The sequence below is a fragment of the Ictalurus punctatus genome, chromosome 27 (assembly GCF_001660625.3).
Source record: "Ictalurus punctatus breed USDA103 chromosome 27, Coco_2.0, whole genome shotgun sequence".
In the NCBI taxonomy this organism is placed as follows: Eukaryota; Metazoa; Chordata; class Actinopteri; order Siluriformes; family Ictaluridae; genus Ictalurus; species Ictalurus punctatus.
In genome coordinates, this window is record NC_030442.2 from 12,729,424 (window position 1) to 12,750,071 (window position 20,648).

At 37.9% G+C, this 20,648-nt stretch overlaps 1 protein-coding gene across 1 annotated transcript in view; it reads left to right on the top strand.

The window, feature by feature from the left end:
- Window positions 1-20,648, top strand: part of itga11a (integrin, alpha 11a) — a 56,532-nt gene that overhangs the window by 19,385 nt on the left and 16,499 nt on the right. Inside the window, exons 3-16 of the mRNA XM_017458307.3 lie at window positions 1,544-1,656; window positions 2,163-2,254; window positions 3,241-3,355; window positions 3,693-3,820; window positions 4,054-4,202; window positions 5,348-5,492; window positions 7,422-7,587; window positions 7,864-7,934; window positions 10,938-11,082; window positions 12,503-12,651; window positions 14,296-14,439; window positions 15,767-15,970; window positions 16,134-16,264; window positions 16,773-16,939. Of these exons, the coding sequence (XP_017313796.1) occupies window positions 1,544-1,656; window positions 2,163-2,254; window positions 3,241-3,355; window positions 3,693-3,820; window positions 4,054-4,202; window positions 5,348-5,492; window positions 7,422-7,587; window positions 7,864-7,934; window positions 10,938-11,082; window positions 12,503-12,651; window positions 14,296-14,439; window positions 15,767-15,970; window positions 16,134-16,264; window positions 16,773-16,939 (1,919 nt within the window). The remainder of the gene's footprint in view (window positions 1-1,543; window positions 1,657-2,162; window positions 2,255-3,240; window positions 3,356-3,692; window positions 3,821-4,053; window positions 4,203-5,347; window positions 5,493-7,421; window positions 7,588-7,863; window positions 7,935-10,937; window positions 11,083-12,502; window positions 12,652-14,295; window positions 14,440-15,766; window positions 15,971-16,133; window positions 16,265-16,772; window positions 16,940-20,648) is intronic.

A 20,648-nucleotide genomic window follows, 5' to 3' on the forward strand; every position in this document is an offset into this window, starting at 1 on the left:
GTTGTTGTTTTTCCTCTACAGCTCTTCCAAAAGACTACTGACATTTGCTGAGCAAATAGCAAGCAGCCTAGTGATAGCTAAATTATATAATTGGGCTTTTTTTGTTGCGTTCCAAGAGCTAAACTTAACAGTACAATCCAATCCAATATCCAATTTTTAGATTATAGTGTGAAGTGCAAATATTTTTTAGGATAAAATTAAGAAGGCAAGTAAGGAATAATATCTAGTATTGTATATTGTGGGCAGGATGATGATACAGCATATAGCATTGCAGCTTCACAGCTCCAGGTTTCCTGGTTTGTTCCCGAAACCAGGGTACTGACTCTGGCAGAGTTTGATGCGTTTTTCCTGATTCTGCATGGGTTTTCATGGGGTTTTTTTGGTTTTCTCCCACCTTCCAAAAACATGTTGAAGGTGGATTGGCTAAGAACAATTGCCCCTAGATGTGAATGTGTCTGTGGATTGGCATTTCAACCAGTGTGTATTCCTGCTTCCCATCCAGTATTCACATGATAGACTCTGGATCCACCATACTACTACTACTACTACTACTACTACTACTACTACTACTAATAATAATAATAATAATAATAATAATAATAATAATAATAATAATAATAATACTTTTTTGGGGAGCACGGTGGCTTAGTGGTTAGCACTGTTGCCTCACACCTCTGGGGTTGGGGGTTAGAATCCTGCCTCTGCCCTGTGTGCATGGAGTTTACGTGTTCTCCACATGGTTCTCTGGGTACTCCCCCAGTCCAAAGACATATGTTGTAGGCTGATTGGCATTTCCAAATTGTGCAATGTGTGTGAGACTGTGCCCTACAATGGGATGGCATCCTGTCCAGGGTTCTGTGGGATAGGCTCCGGGCTCCCCTGCGACCCTGAGTAGGATAAGCATTATGGAAAATGGATGGATGGATGGATGGACATATCTTCATATTGTGTGTATGTGGCCTAAACTTGAAGGTGTTTTTTTTTTTTAACCCTACCACTATGCTCCCAAAAACACTTGAAAACAAATGTAGTTGGTTTTATTTCCAAAAACATAAACAAATTACTAGCCAAATGTATACGAACCATGAACCTGGCAGTTACTAAGGATTAATGAATAAATGCTGTATGTTCCTGTTCATGAACATGGTAATTTCTGTCTGCAAGCTTCATATCTGGCCACTTGCGCATGCATGAAATTAAAAAGCTCCCACTTGCATGACTTTTTTGTTGTGTCCCAGTCCTGATGCACACCTAGTCACAACCAGCTGCCCTGTAAACCTTTCTGGCAAACTTTGTAAAAAAAAACAAATAAATTTAAAAAAAAGTAGATAAAACTAATAGTGCACATCCTGTTTGTATCTGTTAATTTTGAAGAATATATTCAAATTCAGTTATTACACATATTAAGTTATTCATTTAGGGAAATTCAAGGGGAAGAGTACTGTAGAACAATATACACCAGTATACCAAACAGTATACCATTACAGCTCTATTATGAACCACTTGTTTTCTTCAAAAAAACAACTGTGTTTACATTTTTCAGGTTGTTGGTTGGCGCTCCGTTGGAAACGAATGGCCAGCACCAAACAGGTGATGTGTATAAATGTTCGTTAAGTAGAAGAACCCCAGGCCCCAGCTGCACAAAGCTCAATTTAGGTACTCTATCTCCACTACATATTCCAGTGGTTTATGCCTGTAGATTTATTTATGTAAATACACTTTATAGGCATCATAACTCTTTACTGTACCAGTGTTATTACTTCACAATATGTCTCTTAATAAGTGGATGAATCTTAGAGCTGTGGTTTTGGGTAAAGTGTTACCAGGCAGCTTTTGGTGTGAAAAGCTATAGGGGGGAACAATCACTGTGATTTATTCTTTCCTCTGTTTATATACATTTCCACATCTGTTCCTGCACGTGTCACACATCTGTATGGGATAGTATATGTGGACACTGTGTGTGTTTATGTGGGTGTTGCATAGTTTACAGAATCTGTATGCTGTGGATTTAGCTGACACTGGCTAGACAGACTATGAAAATGACATATGGTACATATCTACTGTAGCCAGGCATTTAGGGTGGATAGCCTCCTAAAATTTTGCATGCCTTGTTTTAGAAATTTGTTTCATTTTGTTTTATTTCATGTTTTGTTTTCTTTAAGGGAAGATATCTTTGACGAATGTCTCTGAACGTAAAGAGAAAATGAGACTAGGGATGACACTTACCTCCAACCCTAAAGACAACAGCTTTGTGGTGAGTTAAAGAGTGAAATGGTTTCTGAAGTTTCCTCCATCTTCATGTCACACATAACTGATAAGTTATTCAAGCCCAGGTAACTCTCACATGTTGATTTAAGATGGGTGCACCATGAATAACCCTAAAAATATAAAAAGATTACACTTATTTGGATATTTAAAGGAATGCTTCAGCTTTTTTCAACCTGGCTCTTATCCACTGCATCTGTAATGTGTCATTTCTCTCGACAAGTTCTCTGTACTGACAAAAAAGTACAGAGAACCCATTTCCTTGGGTCTCATTTATAATGAATGTACAGTATAAGGGCAGCTGTTTGTGCAGACTTTATAAAACAAAAACTCTTAAATCTGTATAATCTCTACATTCAGAGATGAAATTGCTCAATAATAAGAATATGAGATTAAGAATGACCAACATATTCAGTTTAGCTCTCATAATTAAACAAGCATGTGTCTGACTTTTCATTTGATCATACATGGATGTGACAAAACCTTGCATGAAAAAATTGATGAATGCATGAATATAATTAATGAAATAAATATAATAACTTGTTGGTAAGATGTTCTCTCATAGCTGCTTCACTTTAGTACCTTTATTAATAGAGAATTTGCATTATATATTTGCGAATTTTAAAAGTTTTGTTACAGAAACTGCCCTTAGGCTTTTAGTATGGGTTATGAGTTGTAATTAAACAATGTTCTATCAGCATGGGAACACATGTAAAAAAAAATATCTGTTGCAATTTCATATATATTACTTTTGGGGTAGATTAATTTGAAGAATGCTGGCGTACCCCTTTAAATGAAGTATGAAATATAAATGCAAACAGTTCACTCTTCAGTTCCTCAGTTCAGTTCATCATAAATAAAATATTGGTTATATATGCTACAGCAGTGGTAAGTACCTATCTCCTGTTAGACAGCAAAATGTATAACTGAGCATAAAAATCTGCAGAGAAACTGAAGGAGCCTTTTGACTTTCAGGCATGTGGTCCTCTCTGGTCGTATGAATGTGGTAGCTCCTACTACAGCACAGGAATCTGCTCCAGGGTCAATGCCAGCTTTAAATTCTCACGCACCATCGCTCCAGCTTTCCAAAGTAAGCTCAGCACACCTGCACACCTCCTGCACCTTGATTTAACTAGGCACCTTTTTTGGGTGGGGACCTTTGTGTGGTATTTCTAGATTCCCCTTTGATCATGGTCAGCATTTGAGCATGACATTTTCGAGATGTGAGCAATCAAAAAGAATTAAGAATTTCATTCCTGAAACCTTTAAAACCTATGAAAGCTTGAATTCCATCACACACTTGATTGGGAGGAAACTGACAGCCTTGAAATCTTCGATGTTTAGTTTCTAAACAAAACTTGAACATGAGTCACAACAGACTAATTAGCAAATAGTCTCTTGATTGTAAATGTTTTTGTTTGTTTCAGGGTGTGAGACTTACATGGATATAGTTATTGTTCTGGATGGATCTAATTCCATTTATCCATGGTATGAAGTGCAAGACTTCCTCATCAACATCCTGCAGAAATTTTACATCGGACCAGGGCAGATCCAGGTAGAGTTTGTATTCAAATATTATATAATGATAATGATAGTCTTCAACTAATTTTCAAATGCTCTCCACCTGAACCTATTCTTGACTTAGACAAAAAAAAACAAAAAAAAAAACAAACAAGGCACTTATGTACTGTGTATATCAAATAGTTATACATGAGATATGTTCTTAAGTGTGTGTGTGTGTGTGTGTGTGTGTGTGTGTGTGTGTGTGTGTGTGTGTGTGTGTGGTAGGTTGGTGTGGTACAGTATGGGGAAAAGGTGGTGGCTGAGTTCCAGCTAAATGATTACCGCTCAGTGGAGGAAGTGGTGAAGGCGGCTCGACAAATACAACAGAGAGGCGGAGAGGAGACCAACACTGCATTAGGCATCAGTGTGGCACGGTACTATGAACATCTACTCACACATAAGAAACAGGGATTATACAAAAACCTACACGAAGCAAACACAACAACACATCCTGTGAATCCTTTAATCCTAATGCATTATAAGTAAGGTACAAAACACATATGGGCATGCTTTATAGGAGTATAACCCCCAACAGGGTCATGATGGTTTATTACCACCTTGTGATGGATTATGTCTTTTTTTATCTTATACCACAACAATTTATTAACTAACTTTATTGTTTAATTATTATTATTATTATTATTATTATTATTATATTTTTACTAAAGAACAACACATCATATGTTGTATCAGTTTATAGTTTAATGCTATAAACATTATATAAGTGTTTAATGCAAAAAAAAAAAAAGCTTTTCACATTATTGGGAAATTGCAAAGACCTCCATTTTTTAACACTTTTGCATGGTGGAAACCTGGAAGTGACAACTTTACCTTACTGTTACAAAGCACTAACACTGGAGACTCCTTCCAAAAATCCTAAATAAATCCTGTTCAGTAAACAACACGCCGAATATATCCATGTCTATGAATTGTTCCAGTCCTACTTCATAATATAAGGTTGCGTAACATTATCATATCGCTCCATGAATGTTTTAATGCATGATAACACAGACTGTTTTATATGACCTGCACCACAAGTTAAATATATATTTCAATATACAGTACACCTTTGGCTTTTATATTGTGCTCAGGTGTTTAATATGTTTATAAAAAACATAACACAAAATAAAGCATTATGCCTGGTCAGGGTCCAAGTGATTTGAGATTTTTATTTAGCTTTTTATTAAGACATTATCTACTATCTGTCTTACTTATGAATGGGCATAATAATCCTTTATATATAACCTGATACTATCAATGCCTTATAAATTGTTATATACACAATACTTTGAGCATTTATACAGGCATGTATAAAGTATTGTGCATGTTATATAATGCATTACATTTTTATATATTATACTTTTTCGGGATTCTTAGGAGGTGTTACTTCCTACATTCACATATAAATGGTACTGAATATATGAAACTGCAGTACTTGTTCTGTAATTGCTAAATTTCTCATTTTGTAATTGCTAAACAGATAAAGGGATCAGATTGTTACTATCACACTTATTCCTAGATCTCAGGCCTTTAAACAGGGCGGAAGGAGAGGAGCCAAGAAGGTCATGATCGTCATAACAGACGGAGAATCACATGACAGCCCCAACCTGAAGCAGGTCATCGAGGACTGTGAGAAAGACGGCATTGTTCGATACGCCATTGCTGTGAGTCAGTCGTCTTTATGTTTCTCTCACATTCTATATCTTTCATTTCTCCTTGCTTGTATAAAAGTCTTTGCATGGTTCCAATCCAAATACTGAAGAAAAATGATAGTGAAATTTTAAAAAATTCAACAAGTACATTTCATTGAACCACAAAATTGCCCCAGTTATATACAAATTGAAGCCCAGAGCAGCTTGGTCAGTGTTAGGCAATGTGAATAATTATCCTGACATAAAGCAGCTAGATTTCTCAATATCCTGTCTTAGTGCTGAGAAGGTACACTTGTAAAACATTGTTTAAAAATGATGTCTAGCACTCTAAAGGGCTCTTAAGAGTTAAGATTCTCTTTGAGAATCTACAAGGAAAACCACAAGAGAACGTTTTAGTTTTTACTAAATGTTCCGAATACAACAATCCTTGTAAAGAAAACAACAACAACAACAACAAAAAAATGCACTGTTACAGAGAGTGTTTCTCAATGGTTCTTCGGATAGTTAAGGGTTCTATATGAAACTTTCTCGACAAGGGCTCTATACAGAACATTTGATAGTTCCCTTAGCTGGAGAAACCAAAGAATGCTTTGAGCTGCTGGATGTAACCAAGTTAGAACAATTTGCCATCTAAAAAAACATTGAGGAGAGTGTGTGAAGTAGGTTTATTTTACTAGAAAAGGGTTTCATCTAGACCCCTTTAGGGGTGTTAATTTTGTCCCTAATGGACCTAATGCTTTGTATGGTTCTTTGGACAGTTAAAGGTTCTTAGGATGTCTTAATCTACAAAACCCTATTTACAAAGAACCAAGGGACAAGCTGAAAACCTTTTAGGGCACTTGAACAATCCTTTTCCACCTAGACAATAAAACCATCCAAAGCACCTTGAGAAACTCTTTAATGTAATTAAATCGAATACCCTTAAGAGCTCTTTTGTCCCTCTGGAGAACCCATATAGTTTATGTAGAACCTAAGAGATCCAAGTAGGGTTAAGAGATCCAAGTAGAATTTGTAGAAGCTAAGATAGCTTAACTATCCAACGACCCTTGAATAATTATTTGTTCTATGAGTACAGGTCTGTGTTTTCTATCCCAAAATGACAGAGTTGATGCACCAAGGTCTACTACTGATCAAGACCATGAGTTTAGGTGCTGTCTTTGACAGAATTTGTAACACTGGCTCATTCCCTGGTAGATGAATGTCTAAGCCTTTCTTAAAGATAGCTAGGTTAAAGAAGTTGAGTTAGCATGAACCCTGAGGAGAACCAAGGCCTGTTACTGTTTTGGAAGACAAGGACATAGCCAAAACCCTTTTACAATGGTGACCAGGTTAGATCCAATAACTTTCTTGGGCTGGCAATCTATAGTGCGGCAAATACTAACCCGAATCCACAGAAGATGTCATATGTGGTTATCCCTATCTTGCATGGCCTAAGTAGGATGTCCATCAAACATAAAAGGCACACACCTAAGCAGCAATTGTTTTTAGATTAGGCTACAGCTTATGAAGCATATTAGCTTTATGATTTCAATATCCGTTGCTAACAGTAGCGACCGAAGGATAACACACTGAAGGAATTCAATGTTATGTCTTCAAATAGTTAATATTGCTAACATAAATAAACTTGGCCAATATTTGCTCAGCTGTTTGTTTGTTGTGGTCAGTGGGGTCAGGGAATTGTTTGCGTCGGTCTTAGCTAGCTAAATGTGTTTGTTCCTGCAGAAAATTACACATGTTGTAATCCTCACTATTAGACAATGATGAAATTAACTTTCAAATTTCCCAGAGATATTGTAGTGGACATTCCCTTATATAGTCTATCACAGCTAAGGTGGCAGTGACCACACCTGACCACCACTTAGCTCTGCCCATGGCTTCAGAATTTCTAATAACCTATGAGTAGAAGTTCTCTCTGACTCTCTCCACACTATTTCTTTCCAGGTCCTTGGCTACTACAATCGCAGAGGAATTGACGCAAAGGCTTTTCTCAAAGAAATCAAAGACATTGCCACTGATCCAGATGATAAGCATTTCTTCAATGTGACTGATGAAGCTGCCTTGAAAGACATTGTGGATGCTTTGGGGGAGAGGATATTCAGTTTGGAAGGTAGCTAGAAGGGCACCACACACTGTGATGCTTTATATCAACATTACATTGAAAAGCTGCAACTTGTAAAACATTCACACCATCTCCGCAATTGGCTGCAGTGTAAATCTCTCTGGAGCAAATCTTAAGCACTCTCTTTTCACGTTGAAATATGCTCAGTGTCATAACTCATCTTAAGATGCTCTAAGACGTAGGCTAAAATGCTGTGTAGGGAGTTCTAAGTCAGCAAAGGAGATCACCAGCTCCCTCTAAGCTCACTATTGGCTCTAATTCTAGGTACCAGTAAGAACGGGACAGCATTTGGTCTCCAGATGTCTCAGGCTGGTTTCTCCACACATGTCGTTGAGGTAAGCATTGCTATTTGTTTGTTCGTTCATGTTTGTCTCTTCCATTCCTTTAGTACACAAACTGGTTTTTCCACATCTTTTTTTATTCACGTGCACTCCCTAAATTCAGCCTGCTTTCTCTCTGTGGATCTTGAGGTCATCATGATCTATGACTCCCACCCGTCTGTCCCTGACGGTGCAGAGAAGGATTTTTCCAATCCCCATTCCACAAGACGTGAATAAAACAGCCCTTCTTCCTCTTCCCAGGGGAGGAATAGTAGCAAGTAGAAGAGGAAGTGTTTCACAAGAAAGACAGAGAGAATAGCAGGTCTTTTTTCAGCCAGTGCATTTTTCTTTTCGGCCCACAGCTGATAGCACAGTGAGAATCCTTGGCTCACGAGTTGACACAGCTGGCTTGTCCTCGAGAATTCCACACTCCCTACTGTAACCATCAGCAGCCATTCATCCAAAATTCAAAAGCCCATTCCAGACTGTACCTGTTGTTTTTTTTTTTTGTCTTTCCAAATCTTATTGCCAGCTGGAACACTACATATTTTCATTAGTGTCTAAGTCACACTGCTGATGTAACTGCTCCAATTTTCCGATTCATCACCAGAAATGAGACCCAACCTGCTCTAGGAATTATTAGTATATAATCGTTTGATTTTTGTGGGAACAAAATAGATAGGAAAACTGCAGATTGTAAGACTGAGAAGGCTGGAAATCTCATCTGTCAATAAACCAAATGCCTGGAATAGCACATGCTTAATAAGAAGCCACCTGAATGTTGACAAGAGGGATAATATATTGGAAAGAAACTTTGAGCTGTCTGAGAAAATTGTGCCACAAACGCTCAGATGGTTTTCACTGAAACTGGGATCTGGCCTGTTAAAACATGGCTCTGGGCACACATAGTCCAATGTTCCATGTGGTCTTAATTGCTTATTTATGTTTTTCAGCCATTGGTGATATGATCAAAGTTGAACTCATTACAGGACCAGACAGAGTGGTTAAGTTAGTTTAGCTATGAAACCTTTTGTACCTGGCAAGTGGAATTATCTAGACACTATTGAACAGTTGTCACGCTATAGCAGACAAAAGTCCCACTACATAAAAAAGCTGGGTTTATCTATGCTAATTACAATCTAATAACACCAAACATCTAGCCAAGTACAGTCACTAATGATGCATGAACATCTGAATAATGGTGTAATAAAGCCAGCCAGCTGTTTGCTAATGCTATAGTAATTTAAAAACAAAAAAACAATGCAATAGTACTGTTTAATGACATCAGCCTTCTTGTTGATAATGTAACATGAAAATATCCCAACAATGGAGGTCCTCAAATGATTTCTTGTTAGAAAATTAAAATGGGACATTGCAACTCACTTTCATCTAACTAGCCTGTCTACTAAGTATTATGCATCATGAAATTAGATTCCGCTTGATAGTCATCGTGAGATGTCAGATCCAGGCCATTATGTCATTTCGAAAACTTTGAACATTGTTTGAGCCTTACAGAGTCTCATCTTAATTCCAACGCAATTGATAGGACTTTTTGTTTTGTTTTTCTTTTTCCCCCTAAAATCTTAGATAAAGATGCCAGCTATCTATAACTGTATCTGGATTTAGACTTAAACCTGAAGTGGCCCTGGCCATGGTTTATTTAGAATTTAATAAGAACCCTACCACTTTGCACCTGGAAACACTGGAAAAGACTGGAATAGCCAAGAAGTAAAAAATGTCAGCACTGTCAACACAGTCTGTGAATTCTGGCTCTGACAGTTCCTCAGTTTCAGTTATATCATTCAAATGATGTGTGCAGGACATTTTTAAATTCCTGCTCATGCAGTTATTATTTTTGGTTTTACCTCTTCATGACGTTTTCAAATAAATTTTGTTTGTCCAATTTCTCAAAATACAAACGAATTAATGAGTAACCTAATTTAAATCAATATGACCCTGACCAGACAGTTACTATAGATGAATGAGTGAATGCTAAATGCATCATGTTAATGAATGTGGTCTTGCTTTTCCCACAAGCTTCATATCTGATCATTTCCCCATATGAAAGCAAAAACCTTCTGCTCACATGAATTTTTTTTCACACGAAAAAAAAAAAAAAAAAAATAGTGCATCCTATTTATATCTGTATTTGTACAATGGTGTATTCATTTTTAGTGACATCCCTAATGCCAGACAGTGGCCATACCTTATTTTGTAATCTGATTGTGGATTTAAGCAGTTGTCCCTGTTGTGTAAATTTTCAAGTTGAACCAAACAGTTCAGGTTCTATAATATTATATAGTCATTGTATGATCTATGACTCTTCCAGTCATGGTCATTATGAATGGTTTGCATTTAGAATTTGCATTCTTCTCCTCAGTGAAATAAAAGTGTTTCACCTTCTCACTAAATATCTGAATTGTTTTGAGTTTGCATCGTTTCTATGGAAATAGTCTTCAACACACATGCATGACCTTTCCAAGAATTACGTCCTGGAATAAGTGGGAGAGTTAGTGGATCACTATAATATTGATTTAGAAACTGTTCCAGTGGGTTACAGGGTATTTGTGGTGCTTTGCTATGCAAAAACCACTGGAAAATGTGCAGTGGCCATGCAGCCAGTTGAGCTTTGCTGTTTCAGAGACCTCATGCATGACATACAGCAGCACAAAGATTGTGAAATATGTTTGGGAATGTCAGGGAAGAATTATTTTATGACCTTCATAAGACTTTCTAATGGCAGACAGTCATATATCTATTGGATTACCATTTCGGTGAATAAGAACTTGACTAAAGATTCATGATTGGCCCTTAATAGCAATTAATTACAGCAATTAGGGCTCAGATGCACTCATAAGTCAGTAAAATTAGTTTTATGACACAGGAACTGGCAGCTCAAATGCAAGATGGATGCTTCCACTCTGTCAAAAATCATGGTTCAGTGGCTTGATTGTTGAAAAAACAGCAAGCATGTACTGTCAGTGGTTTTCTCAAGTCAATGTCATGGTGTGCTTGCAGGATGGGATTCTTGTTGGGGCGGTTGGGGCATATGATTGGAATGGAGCCGTGTTAAAGGAGACCCGGCATGGTAAAGTGGTTCCACCAAAGTCCTCCTACGCACAGGAATTCCCTGAAGAGCTGAAGAATCATGGAGCTTACTTGGGTAAGGGTTTCTCTCTTCCTCAGCCTGTCAGGACCACTGACTCAGCTATACAATGGACTGACTAAATTAGTATTGTGGGCTATGGCTCTGTGAATAAAGTACTAGTGATTGGAAAGTTCAAATCCCATGGCTGTCAGTGGGAACCAATGTTGGGCCCTTTGGCAAAACTCTGAAAGCTCAACCATTCAGCTTTGTATTTGAATCATATTCTTTCGTTTTGTAAGCTGCTTTGGAAATTGGCTGTCAAATTGAAATTTTGGAGAACTGAGCAATAGATGACCTTCAGTAAGGTCAGAACAGCAACAAGTTTTTAGCTTTTTTTTAAACAAGATTTTAAAAATACTTTTAGTTAATATTTTGGTGTAAAACCTACTTTGCATATATCTATAACATCTATGGCATATATCTATAAGATTTTTCACAGCTCTGTCATCTGTACTTTTGTGTAATTTGTGCTTTGATTGGACATTGTGTTCCTAAATCTTTCCACTTCTAGTTTCTCCTCCAAATGCATTCTGTGGAAAACAGATGACAATAGTAATGATAATGAGTTAATAATCTACCTCGTTCACATTCATTAAACCTGCTACTGTATTTCGCATGCACCTTCACTCACTGCTTATGACATGTTATTGATGAGGCTGAAAAATATCCAATCTAATAAATGGAGATCACATCTAGGGGGCATTTTGGAATGATAGGCAGAGATTTTTCAATCTGGCCAGATTGAAATTAGTTCTAAAATCACTTCTTAATAATCTTAAAATGTAAGGGCTTGACATGAAATCAAATAAAGCACATAGTCCTTCATTTTATATAAACAAACTACCTCATTTTAAACTACCTCAGATAAACTACACGTCTTCCTTTTCTGTATCTTTCTTTCTTTTTATGTTTTCATTTTATTGCACATCACCACTGTTGTTCAGTCTCTTTCTCATTCTTCACTGTTGCCGGTTCTGATTAAAATGGGTAGAAGTATGGACGCTCCTTTGTGTAGTTTCTTCACTGCTCCAGCTCTGTCTATGTATTCTGGAATCTTCTACAGACAACAATCTGTCATCGCCTCTCTCTCACTCTCTCCCACTCTCCCTCTTTCTTTTCGGCAGTGAAGGCCAGTCTACCCACTCATTATCACAAGCGTAAAGGCCCCATCTTTTCCAGATCTGTGTGTGCCAGGCTGACACTGATGAGAGAATGATTACAGGGCACTAATTGGGTTTACAGGGACTTGGGTCTATGTTCTCTAGAAATGCTTTTACAGCTCAACAGTTTATATATTTTGCCATTTGATTTTCTAAATTTGCTTCATACACATGTTATTTTTAAATACTACCATAAATTTGAAAGTGGGTTTAATTTTATGGATCTATCAAATTGTATTATATTGATAGCAATGTTTTTTCCGTCATTGTTTCAGGATACACAGTGACCTCGGTGGTGTCAGCGAGAAGCGGGCAGCTGTATGTGGCTGGAGCCCCGCGTTTTAACCACACGGGCAAAGTGATCATCTTCACCCTGAAGAACACAGGAGAGCTCACCATCCTGCATTCACTGAAGGGACAACAGGTAGGATTTAGCGCATAAGCTAGATGGTGTTTTATTGCTTAAACACACACATGCATTTACAAAGACATCATATTTCTAGTTGTCCAAAGATTTGGAATATTTGGAATTCACATACTGTTTGTCTCAGTTTTTTTATGTATTACTATATGCTGTATTTTGTCTTCTTAACCCTTGGAGCTCTGGGGCAATTTTGGCTGTTTTTGTATGCTTTTGATTCTGGTTTTGGTGTATGGTTACACCCGTTACAGTTACCAGTTATTTGTATCCTGCCGTATATGTATTCCCTTACTCACCAAGCCTGCACCTGGGTTTAGTTACAGATACAGAAACATTCTTCACTTACGAGGCAGTGAAATATGCGTAACTCGTTTGTGTCTTGGCATTGCCCTAAGTGTTCATTAAAATCTTATAAGCAGAATTATGGAACTCACACTGAATTGTACTAACGCTGTCGTCACAAGGCAATTGTCATTGTTAAATCTTTCACTGTGTAAGAGTGTTGTGTATATACAGCTGGTTTTTACAACCCAGTCTCACAGGAAAAAAACACAACAACAAATGGGTTTTAGTTTATGTCACGTCATCACCATTATGTGACCCTGACATACAAGAAGCACACTGAGTGACAAATATAGCTGCCATGATGTTCTAATTAGTCAGCCTGGAACGTGCCTGGAACTATTACTCAAGCTTATTATTTCACAAAATATATGTTACTTATATAAAGTGTTGTATCAACTTGACATCAAAACATATATAAGCAGTCATTATGAAAGACGGCATGTGTGGGAATAAGTCTTACGTAATCTTGTGCAAAAGACTATAAAGTATATTAATGTTATTTAAGAGTGACAAATGCATTAACAATTCATATAGAACAAAACAAATCTGTCAAAAATCTGGCAAAATTAAAATTTAACCAATGGGATTAAATATTCAATGGACATAGTAATGATGCAAAAGATAATGTGCTGTGTTTAGCGTGAAAATCAGAAATCTCATTCAGTAGTGTTATCATCTCTTATTTAGGAAACAATATGCAGTCTGGACTGCACACATCCACAGAACACATCCCATATGCTTCCAGTCACAGGGCGCAATGTAAAACATAGACAAGGTTACACATAGAAGTGTGCATGCATGCACATACATGCATTTGTCTTATAGCCTTTTGAGGACCTTCCACTGACAATTATTAATGCAGCAAATTAATGCGATACTACACCTAATCTTAACCTCAGTAACCAAAAGGAAACCTTTTGGCTCTTTTAAGTAAAAAAAAAAAAAATAATTAAAAAAGTTAAAACTGTCAGATATTCCTATCCTGGTGGAGACATTTGTTTTGGTCCGCCAAGATATAAAAACATTCCCACACACACACGCATGCATGCACACACGCACGCACAAACAAAGTCCAATATAATCTATTTGTCAAAGCAATCCATTCTGAGATTGTGTACAAACCTCGGCGCCATATCCATTTGCTTTTTGTGTTTACATATTTAATATGTTTATGTGTGCAGATCATTCAAGGGTCTGTATTTTTCAAATTAGCATAAATGTATAAATTTGAAGCTTGTGTTTGGTGTGTGTACATTCCTGTGGTTTCACACATTCCAGCACTGACCCTCTGACTGTGTGTAGATCGGCTCGTACTACGGCAGTGAGATTGCTGCGGTGGACATCGATGGAGATGGAGTCACTGATAACCTGCTGGTTGCTGCACCAATGTTCTTCAGTGGAGGCTGGGAAAGGGGCAAAGTGTACATCTACCGCATTACTGACCAGGTAAACACACATCATCTTGACATTGTTTATACATGCATGCCTGAGGAGTACTGCAGAGATGCAGCATACTTTTCTTATTTGCACAATTTGCTATGTTTGGGTGGAAAACTGAGGGCCATTATGGTAAAAATCTCAGTACTCAGTATAGAATTTCTGTATTGATGAGAAACAAAATAAACTGAACAATTTGAAAGTGTTTCTTCATTAGAATCCCTCGTTAATATCCTCTCATATCTGTGCCAGCACAGACAAGCACTTGGCACCTGCCATTTTGTGCCTCATGCCAGCGGCATACCGTGTCTTCATTAGGCTGCAAGTGCACATTGAACTCAGTAGGAAAACTTTTGCTCTTTCAAGCATAATTACCTGCAGCTTGCCAAGCACAAGAGCTTCACTAATAGCTGGAAAAGGCTGGGCAGTAACTCTGGATGTGAAAGAGAGCCGCATACTTTTTTTTAATTCAGTTCAGGTTTATTTCCGAAGACAGAGAAGTCAGCACGTGCCAAAGAACGATTTGGAGAAGGGATGGTTCATATTTAGTGCAGGTGTCTGTGGCATATCTTTCAAAGCTTCATGGCAGATGAACAGTTGTAGACGATACATAAATTGCTTTTAACATAGATCTAAAGCATATGTACTTTATCAGTAGACTTGCCCTCAGGTGACTAGTTAGAGATCTATTGCTGTCATCATACAAAAAAACAGAACATTCTATAGGCTTTATATCCTAAATATATATCAACTAAACCTCAGAGGATTCTTTTTCTCTCCCCATCTACACTATTCGTCTTGCTTACACTCCCTTTTCCTCACCTCCCCCCCCCTCCCCCATCCTTTCCTCCTTCCAAAAACAAGTGACTTCATGTGCCTGCAGTCGTAGGGCAGTATATAAAAAATGAGAGAGATGATATTCTGAGCAGGAGGAGGGCTGTGTTGGCTAATTGCATGCCCAAATACTTGGCTGACATGTAGTGCTTTTGCTCTGAGAAATTGCACCTTTCCTTCAACCTTTTCCATCTCTTAGGATACTAATTGATTTTAAAGGCACTGTGGATATCATCTCACTGACTTCACTATAGACACACGCTAGAGACAGAGACACTTAAGTGATTATACAGATGCATTTTATGGATTTGACCTTGTCAGTCTTGGTATGTTAATAGTTTTCTCACTAAGAGATCCGTGCACCCAGTATTGAGATATTGTATAAGTTTTCAGGATAGTTTTCACTTGGAGCTTTGCTTTCATCGGGAAGTAGAAATAATAGAGTCTAAATATTTTGGCACTCACCCACCATGGCTCTTAAGTAATTCCTGTATGCTTCCAGCCCCGTTTCATCCTGGAGGGGGTGCTGGAGCTCAGTGATCTGAGTGAGAACGCAAGGTTTGGATCTGCCCTAGCACCAGTATCTGACCTAAACGGGGACTCCTTTAATGACCTGGTAGTGGGAGCTCCATTAGAGGATGAGCACCGAGGAGCTATTTACATCTATAATAGCCAGCGCAACAGGATACTGAGGAAGTATAAACAGGTAGGAATAGTTGATTTTACTTTTTGGTAACAATTGTCATAAATGTCAGAGCATTACCCTTAGGTTAAATTATCTTCTGTGAATAAATTTGAGTTGCTCTGGTATGTCAGGAGATCCCTGTATATTTCTAAACAGTATATCTATTGCTCTTTCTCTCTCATAGAGAATCAGTGCAGCAGAGCTTGCTCCTGGTTTGCAGTATTTTGGCAGGAGTATCCATGGGAAGATGGACATGAATGGTGACGGACTGGTGGATCTGGCTGTTGGTTCTTTGGGTGCTGCTATACTCCTCTGGTTAGTTAATCCATACCTGGAAAAATCTCATTATTATGATGGCTGATAGATGCATAACACTACAAAAATGACCACATCACAAAACAATATCTGAAAAACACCACAACATTTAGGGAAACAGAAAACATAAATGTTTTCTCATGACGATAGTCAGAGAAAGTGACATTCCTGTTTCTAGCTTTAGAACAAAGCTGTCATTGACTAGATTATTTGTCCTAAATATTCTCTCTAACATTCTTTACCCAGTGGTGTAAATTTTGTAGCATGGTTGGATTTGCTTTTTTGTGTTGTGATAATGCTGTGATGTTGCAGATCTCCCACATTTGTTTTTTGTTTCAAGTTCTGATCATCTTAAGGTTTTTATGCACCTTGATCTGAATGGCTTTGTCTGGCTGACAGTGTTGGTACAATATCCCAGCTACAGTATATTCCTTCATTTTCAGTTTTTCAAACTGAGGCCACATGTAAACATTGCTAAAGTGCCCCCCTCCCCCATTTTATGTTTCAGGTCTCGCAGTGTGATCCGCATCCATGCCACTGTCCGATTCGAACCCAGCAAAGTCAACATCTTCAATAAGGACTGTCGGCGTGGTGGAAAGGACGTGACGTGTATGTCGGCTATCGTGTGTCTGAATGTCACTGCCAGGACTGTCGTCAAACCCACACAGGAAGTAGGTCAGTCCTCAAAGTTATTTATTCTTTTATGGATTGCTACAGCATACATACTTCTACAAACTCCCACCTAAACTCCCAGGACCGATTGGCAAGTCCAGACTGACTCTCCACTACATACAGTACCTTTCCCATGAGGTTTACTGAATAATTCAAAGTACTTTCTAAATAATATCAGAATCAGATAGAATTTTATTGGCTAAGCAAGATTTCACTTGCAAGAAATTTTAGTTGGCATATAAACTCATTGGCATATAATACCCCTGCTCATTCATGCAATTAACCAACTATCCGGCATTGTTGTTGGTGCCAGAAGGGCTGGTTTGGTTGCTGAACTCCTCAGATTTTTTTATATACAAAGTTTGATAAAGTGTACACCACATGGTGAAAAAAAAACAACAAATATCCAGTTAGCATCAGTCCTGCAGGTGGAAATGCCTTGTTGATGAGAGGTCAGAGAATGGCCAGATTGGTTCAAGTTGACAAGAAGACAACAGCAATTAAAATAGCCACTCTTTACAACTGTGGTAGGCATCTCAGAATGCACAACACACCAAAACTTTATGTTAAACCTTTACCTTTAACAGCAGAAGTCCAAACTGGGTTCCACTCTGTCACAGGAGAACATGAATTTGAGGCTACAGTGGGCATATAGCAAAAAGTATATATACTCAGCAAAAAAGAAACATCCTCTCACATTCAAAACAACAACATTAAAAGACTCAACAACTGAGACATAAACTGAACAAGTTTCACAGAGATTTGTTGAACAGAAATGGAATAATGAGTCCCTGAACAGGGGATGGGGTCAATCTGCTGGCCTCCAGCTGCTTTAAGTACTACAGTGCATCTCATCCTCATGGACTGCACAAGATTTGTCAGTTCTTGTTGTATGATGGTACCCCAGTCTTCCACCAAGGCATTTGCAAGTTCTCGATCATGTCTGAGGGCACACATGTTTACATGTAATTTTCCACTGCAAGGACGATCAGCTGTCCTTCCTGTCTCCGTGTAGCACTGTCTTAGGCGTCTTACATTACAGACATTGCAGTTTATTGCTCTGGACACATCTGCAGTCCTCATGCCTCCCTGCAGCAGGTCTATGGCATGTTCACACAGGTGAGCAGGAACCCTAGGCATCTTTCTTCTGGTGTTTTTCAGAGTCAGTAGAAAGGTCTCTTTAGTGTCCTAAGTTATTGTAACTGTGACCTTAATTACCTACCGCAAATGTAACTATATATGACTTTCAGGGGGTTATATACTGTAGATTGAGTAATTGAAAACTGTTGATGCTTTTGTACCCTTTTATTCCCTTTCTTTTAATGATGTGTTCATATGAATTGTATTACCGTCACCCAGATGTGTACTTCCAAAAGCTCTTCTCATCATTTTTTTTCCACGCAGACTGCATACTATAAAACTGCAACTATTTGAATCGTTCTTTCGTTTTTATTGACGTTCATGAGAAATCCTTTTTCTTCTGTTAGTGGAGACTGTAACAAACAACTCCTGCTTCCTCACATCTTCTTGGTGCATCTGGGGTTACTAGGAAGAGTTTGCCACATTTTATGGCTTGAAGAATAACAAGAGAAGATGAATGGGTGAATACAGTGTAGGCTTTTGATCATCCATGATCTCTTTGTTGACTCAGGCTTTGGGTTTTGAGGGAAAAAAGCCCTCAATCTGGAAAGCAGATTAGTTAGATTGGAGTGAAACTAGGAATAGTAGATGATATAGCTGGAGTGTAGAATGATGTTGCTTTTGGAATAGCACTAAATTAAACTCTGAAGCAACATATTGTTTAGGTTAAGTGCTTTAATTTCTCATTCTTACATATTTATTACTTGAGTACATTTTCTGTAAATGAAATATCTTGTCTGGATATAAGTGTGGGTTATGAAGATGACACACTCCTGTTCTATGCTCTAATTATTTTTTAATGTTTGTCTTTTAGATCTTGCTTTCCAGACACAGTACACTGTGCTTCTGTCTGACCAAAGCCAGAAAGTCAATTATCTTGTCTAAGTGCAGTCAGTTACTAAGTGTGAGAAACACAACAGGACCATGAGAAAACACACTTGTTTCCTCAAGGCAGGTCTGCTTACCATAGTGCTGAGAGATTAGGGCCGGTGAGGCCCACCCGCATTCTGACACTGACATTCTGATTACAAATTTGTTGCAAAATATGTGAAAGGTCAATCACATTTTAACCTCAGGTCCTAAAGCTACATATGGTTTGTTTTAACCAGTATGACCTCTGAGCATCCCTATCACATTCGTCATTAGCCTGAGACAAAGAAATGGCCGCAGAGAGATGTCACATTTGGCTTGGAATGGACAGCCAAGGCAGTAAAAGTTGCAGCACATCTTGTTTGGGTTTTCCACTGATATTTTGTCTGATGCTAATTCTCTTCAGATTTACAGAAGAGTATGGGTTGATTTTGAGTACAGCTTTATAGTCTGCTTTGTGTTGAAATAAATGATTCAACATTTATCACTTTGATTACTCATTTGGTGTATAATCTTGTAGTGCATCTCTCCTCCTTATCTGATTCTAATTTGCATCCTTGTGTCAGGGATTTTTTGTCTACTTAACTCTGCTAGAAAGTTTTACAGAGTCACAGAATAAAAGCAGAGTGATGGGGCGGGGGGGGGGGGGGGGGGGGGGGGTACAAGACACCGACAGTTATCCACTCAATATCAAGATACATTAAAGGCAGTTTTTCCATGTAGTCACTGAAGCTCGCAACAAACAGATGCTTAATTTAGCAAATACGTAAACAGTATTTACTCCATAAGCTGTAAATGCTTTTACATGATGTGTCAGTGGAAGATTCATTTTTAAGTCTGCATTTGAGACTTTAAACTCACAGGTTTCAGGTCTCCTGAGTATTATTCATCCCATCACTACTGGCCTTAAATCACAGTTTATTATAGCCATAAAATACACTGTTGTGCTCTCTGAGTTTGGTGGAGTTAATCATCTAAGCCATGGATGCACCTATTGTGCTCACGTATGATGAACCAGAATTTGCACAAATGCCTGAAAGGTACAAAGTGTTGTTTTGTGAGTGTAGACAATTATTTCAATTTCTGCTTGTGGTAGGAGGAGGGTCTATGAAACTGTAGTAGATGGAAAGAATTCAGACATTGTACCCTGGAGATCATCTTAAACAGAGATCAGAGAAAGGATATAAGTGTGGAACCAACTGTAGAAGTAATGGAGCATGTGGAATGATGGAGAGCTTAACCAGTTATGGATGTGCAATTGTGTCCACTATAATGTGCAGAAATATACAGAGGCAGTAGAAGTGCCCAAATACTTTATTAGAGTAAAAGTGCATTTAGTCGATTAATAAATACTCAGGTAAAAGTTGAAATACAGCTTGGAATTCTTCGCTCAAGTTAAAGTAGAAAAGTATAAATGCTTATAATATATAAAAGTTCAAGAAAGATTCACAAAATGAAAATCTGAAAACACACTGATTTTAATTACTGAATGCTTATTAGTTATGCTTTGACCGAGGAACATGGGAAAACACTAGCTAAGGCTAACTAAGAACACCTTTATTCCTAATCTCTCAAATGTCAGCAAGCATGTAAAAACGCTGATAAATGCTACTGTAAGAGTAGAAGTGTTCACAATGCAAACTCCCTTGATACAGTAAATACAAACTATGCATAGATTTGTTAGGATTATTATTTGTTATTA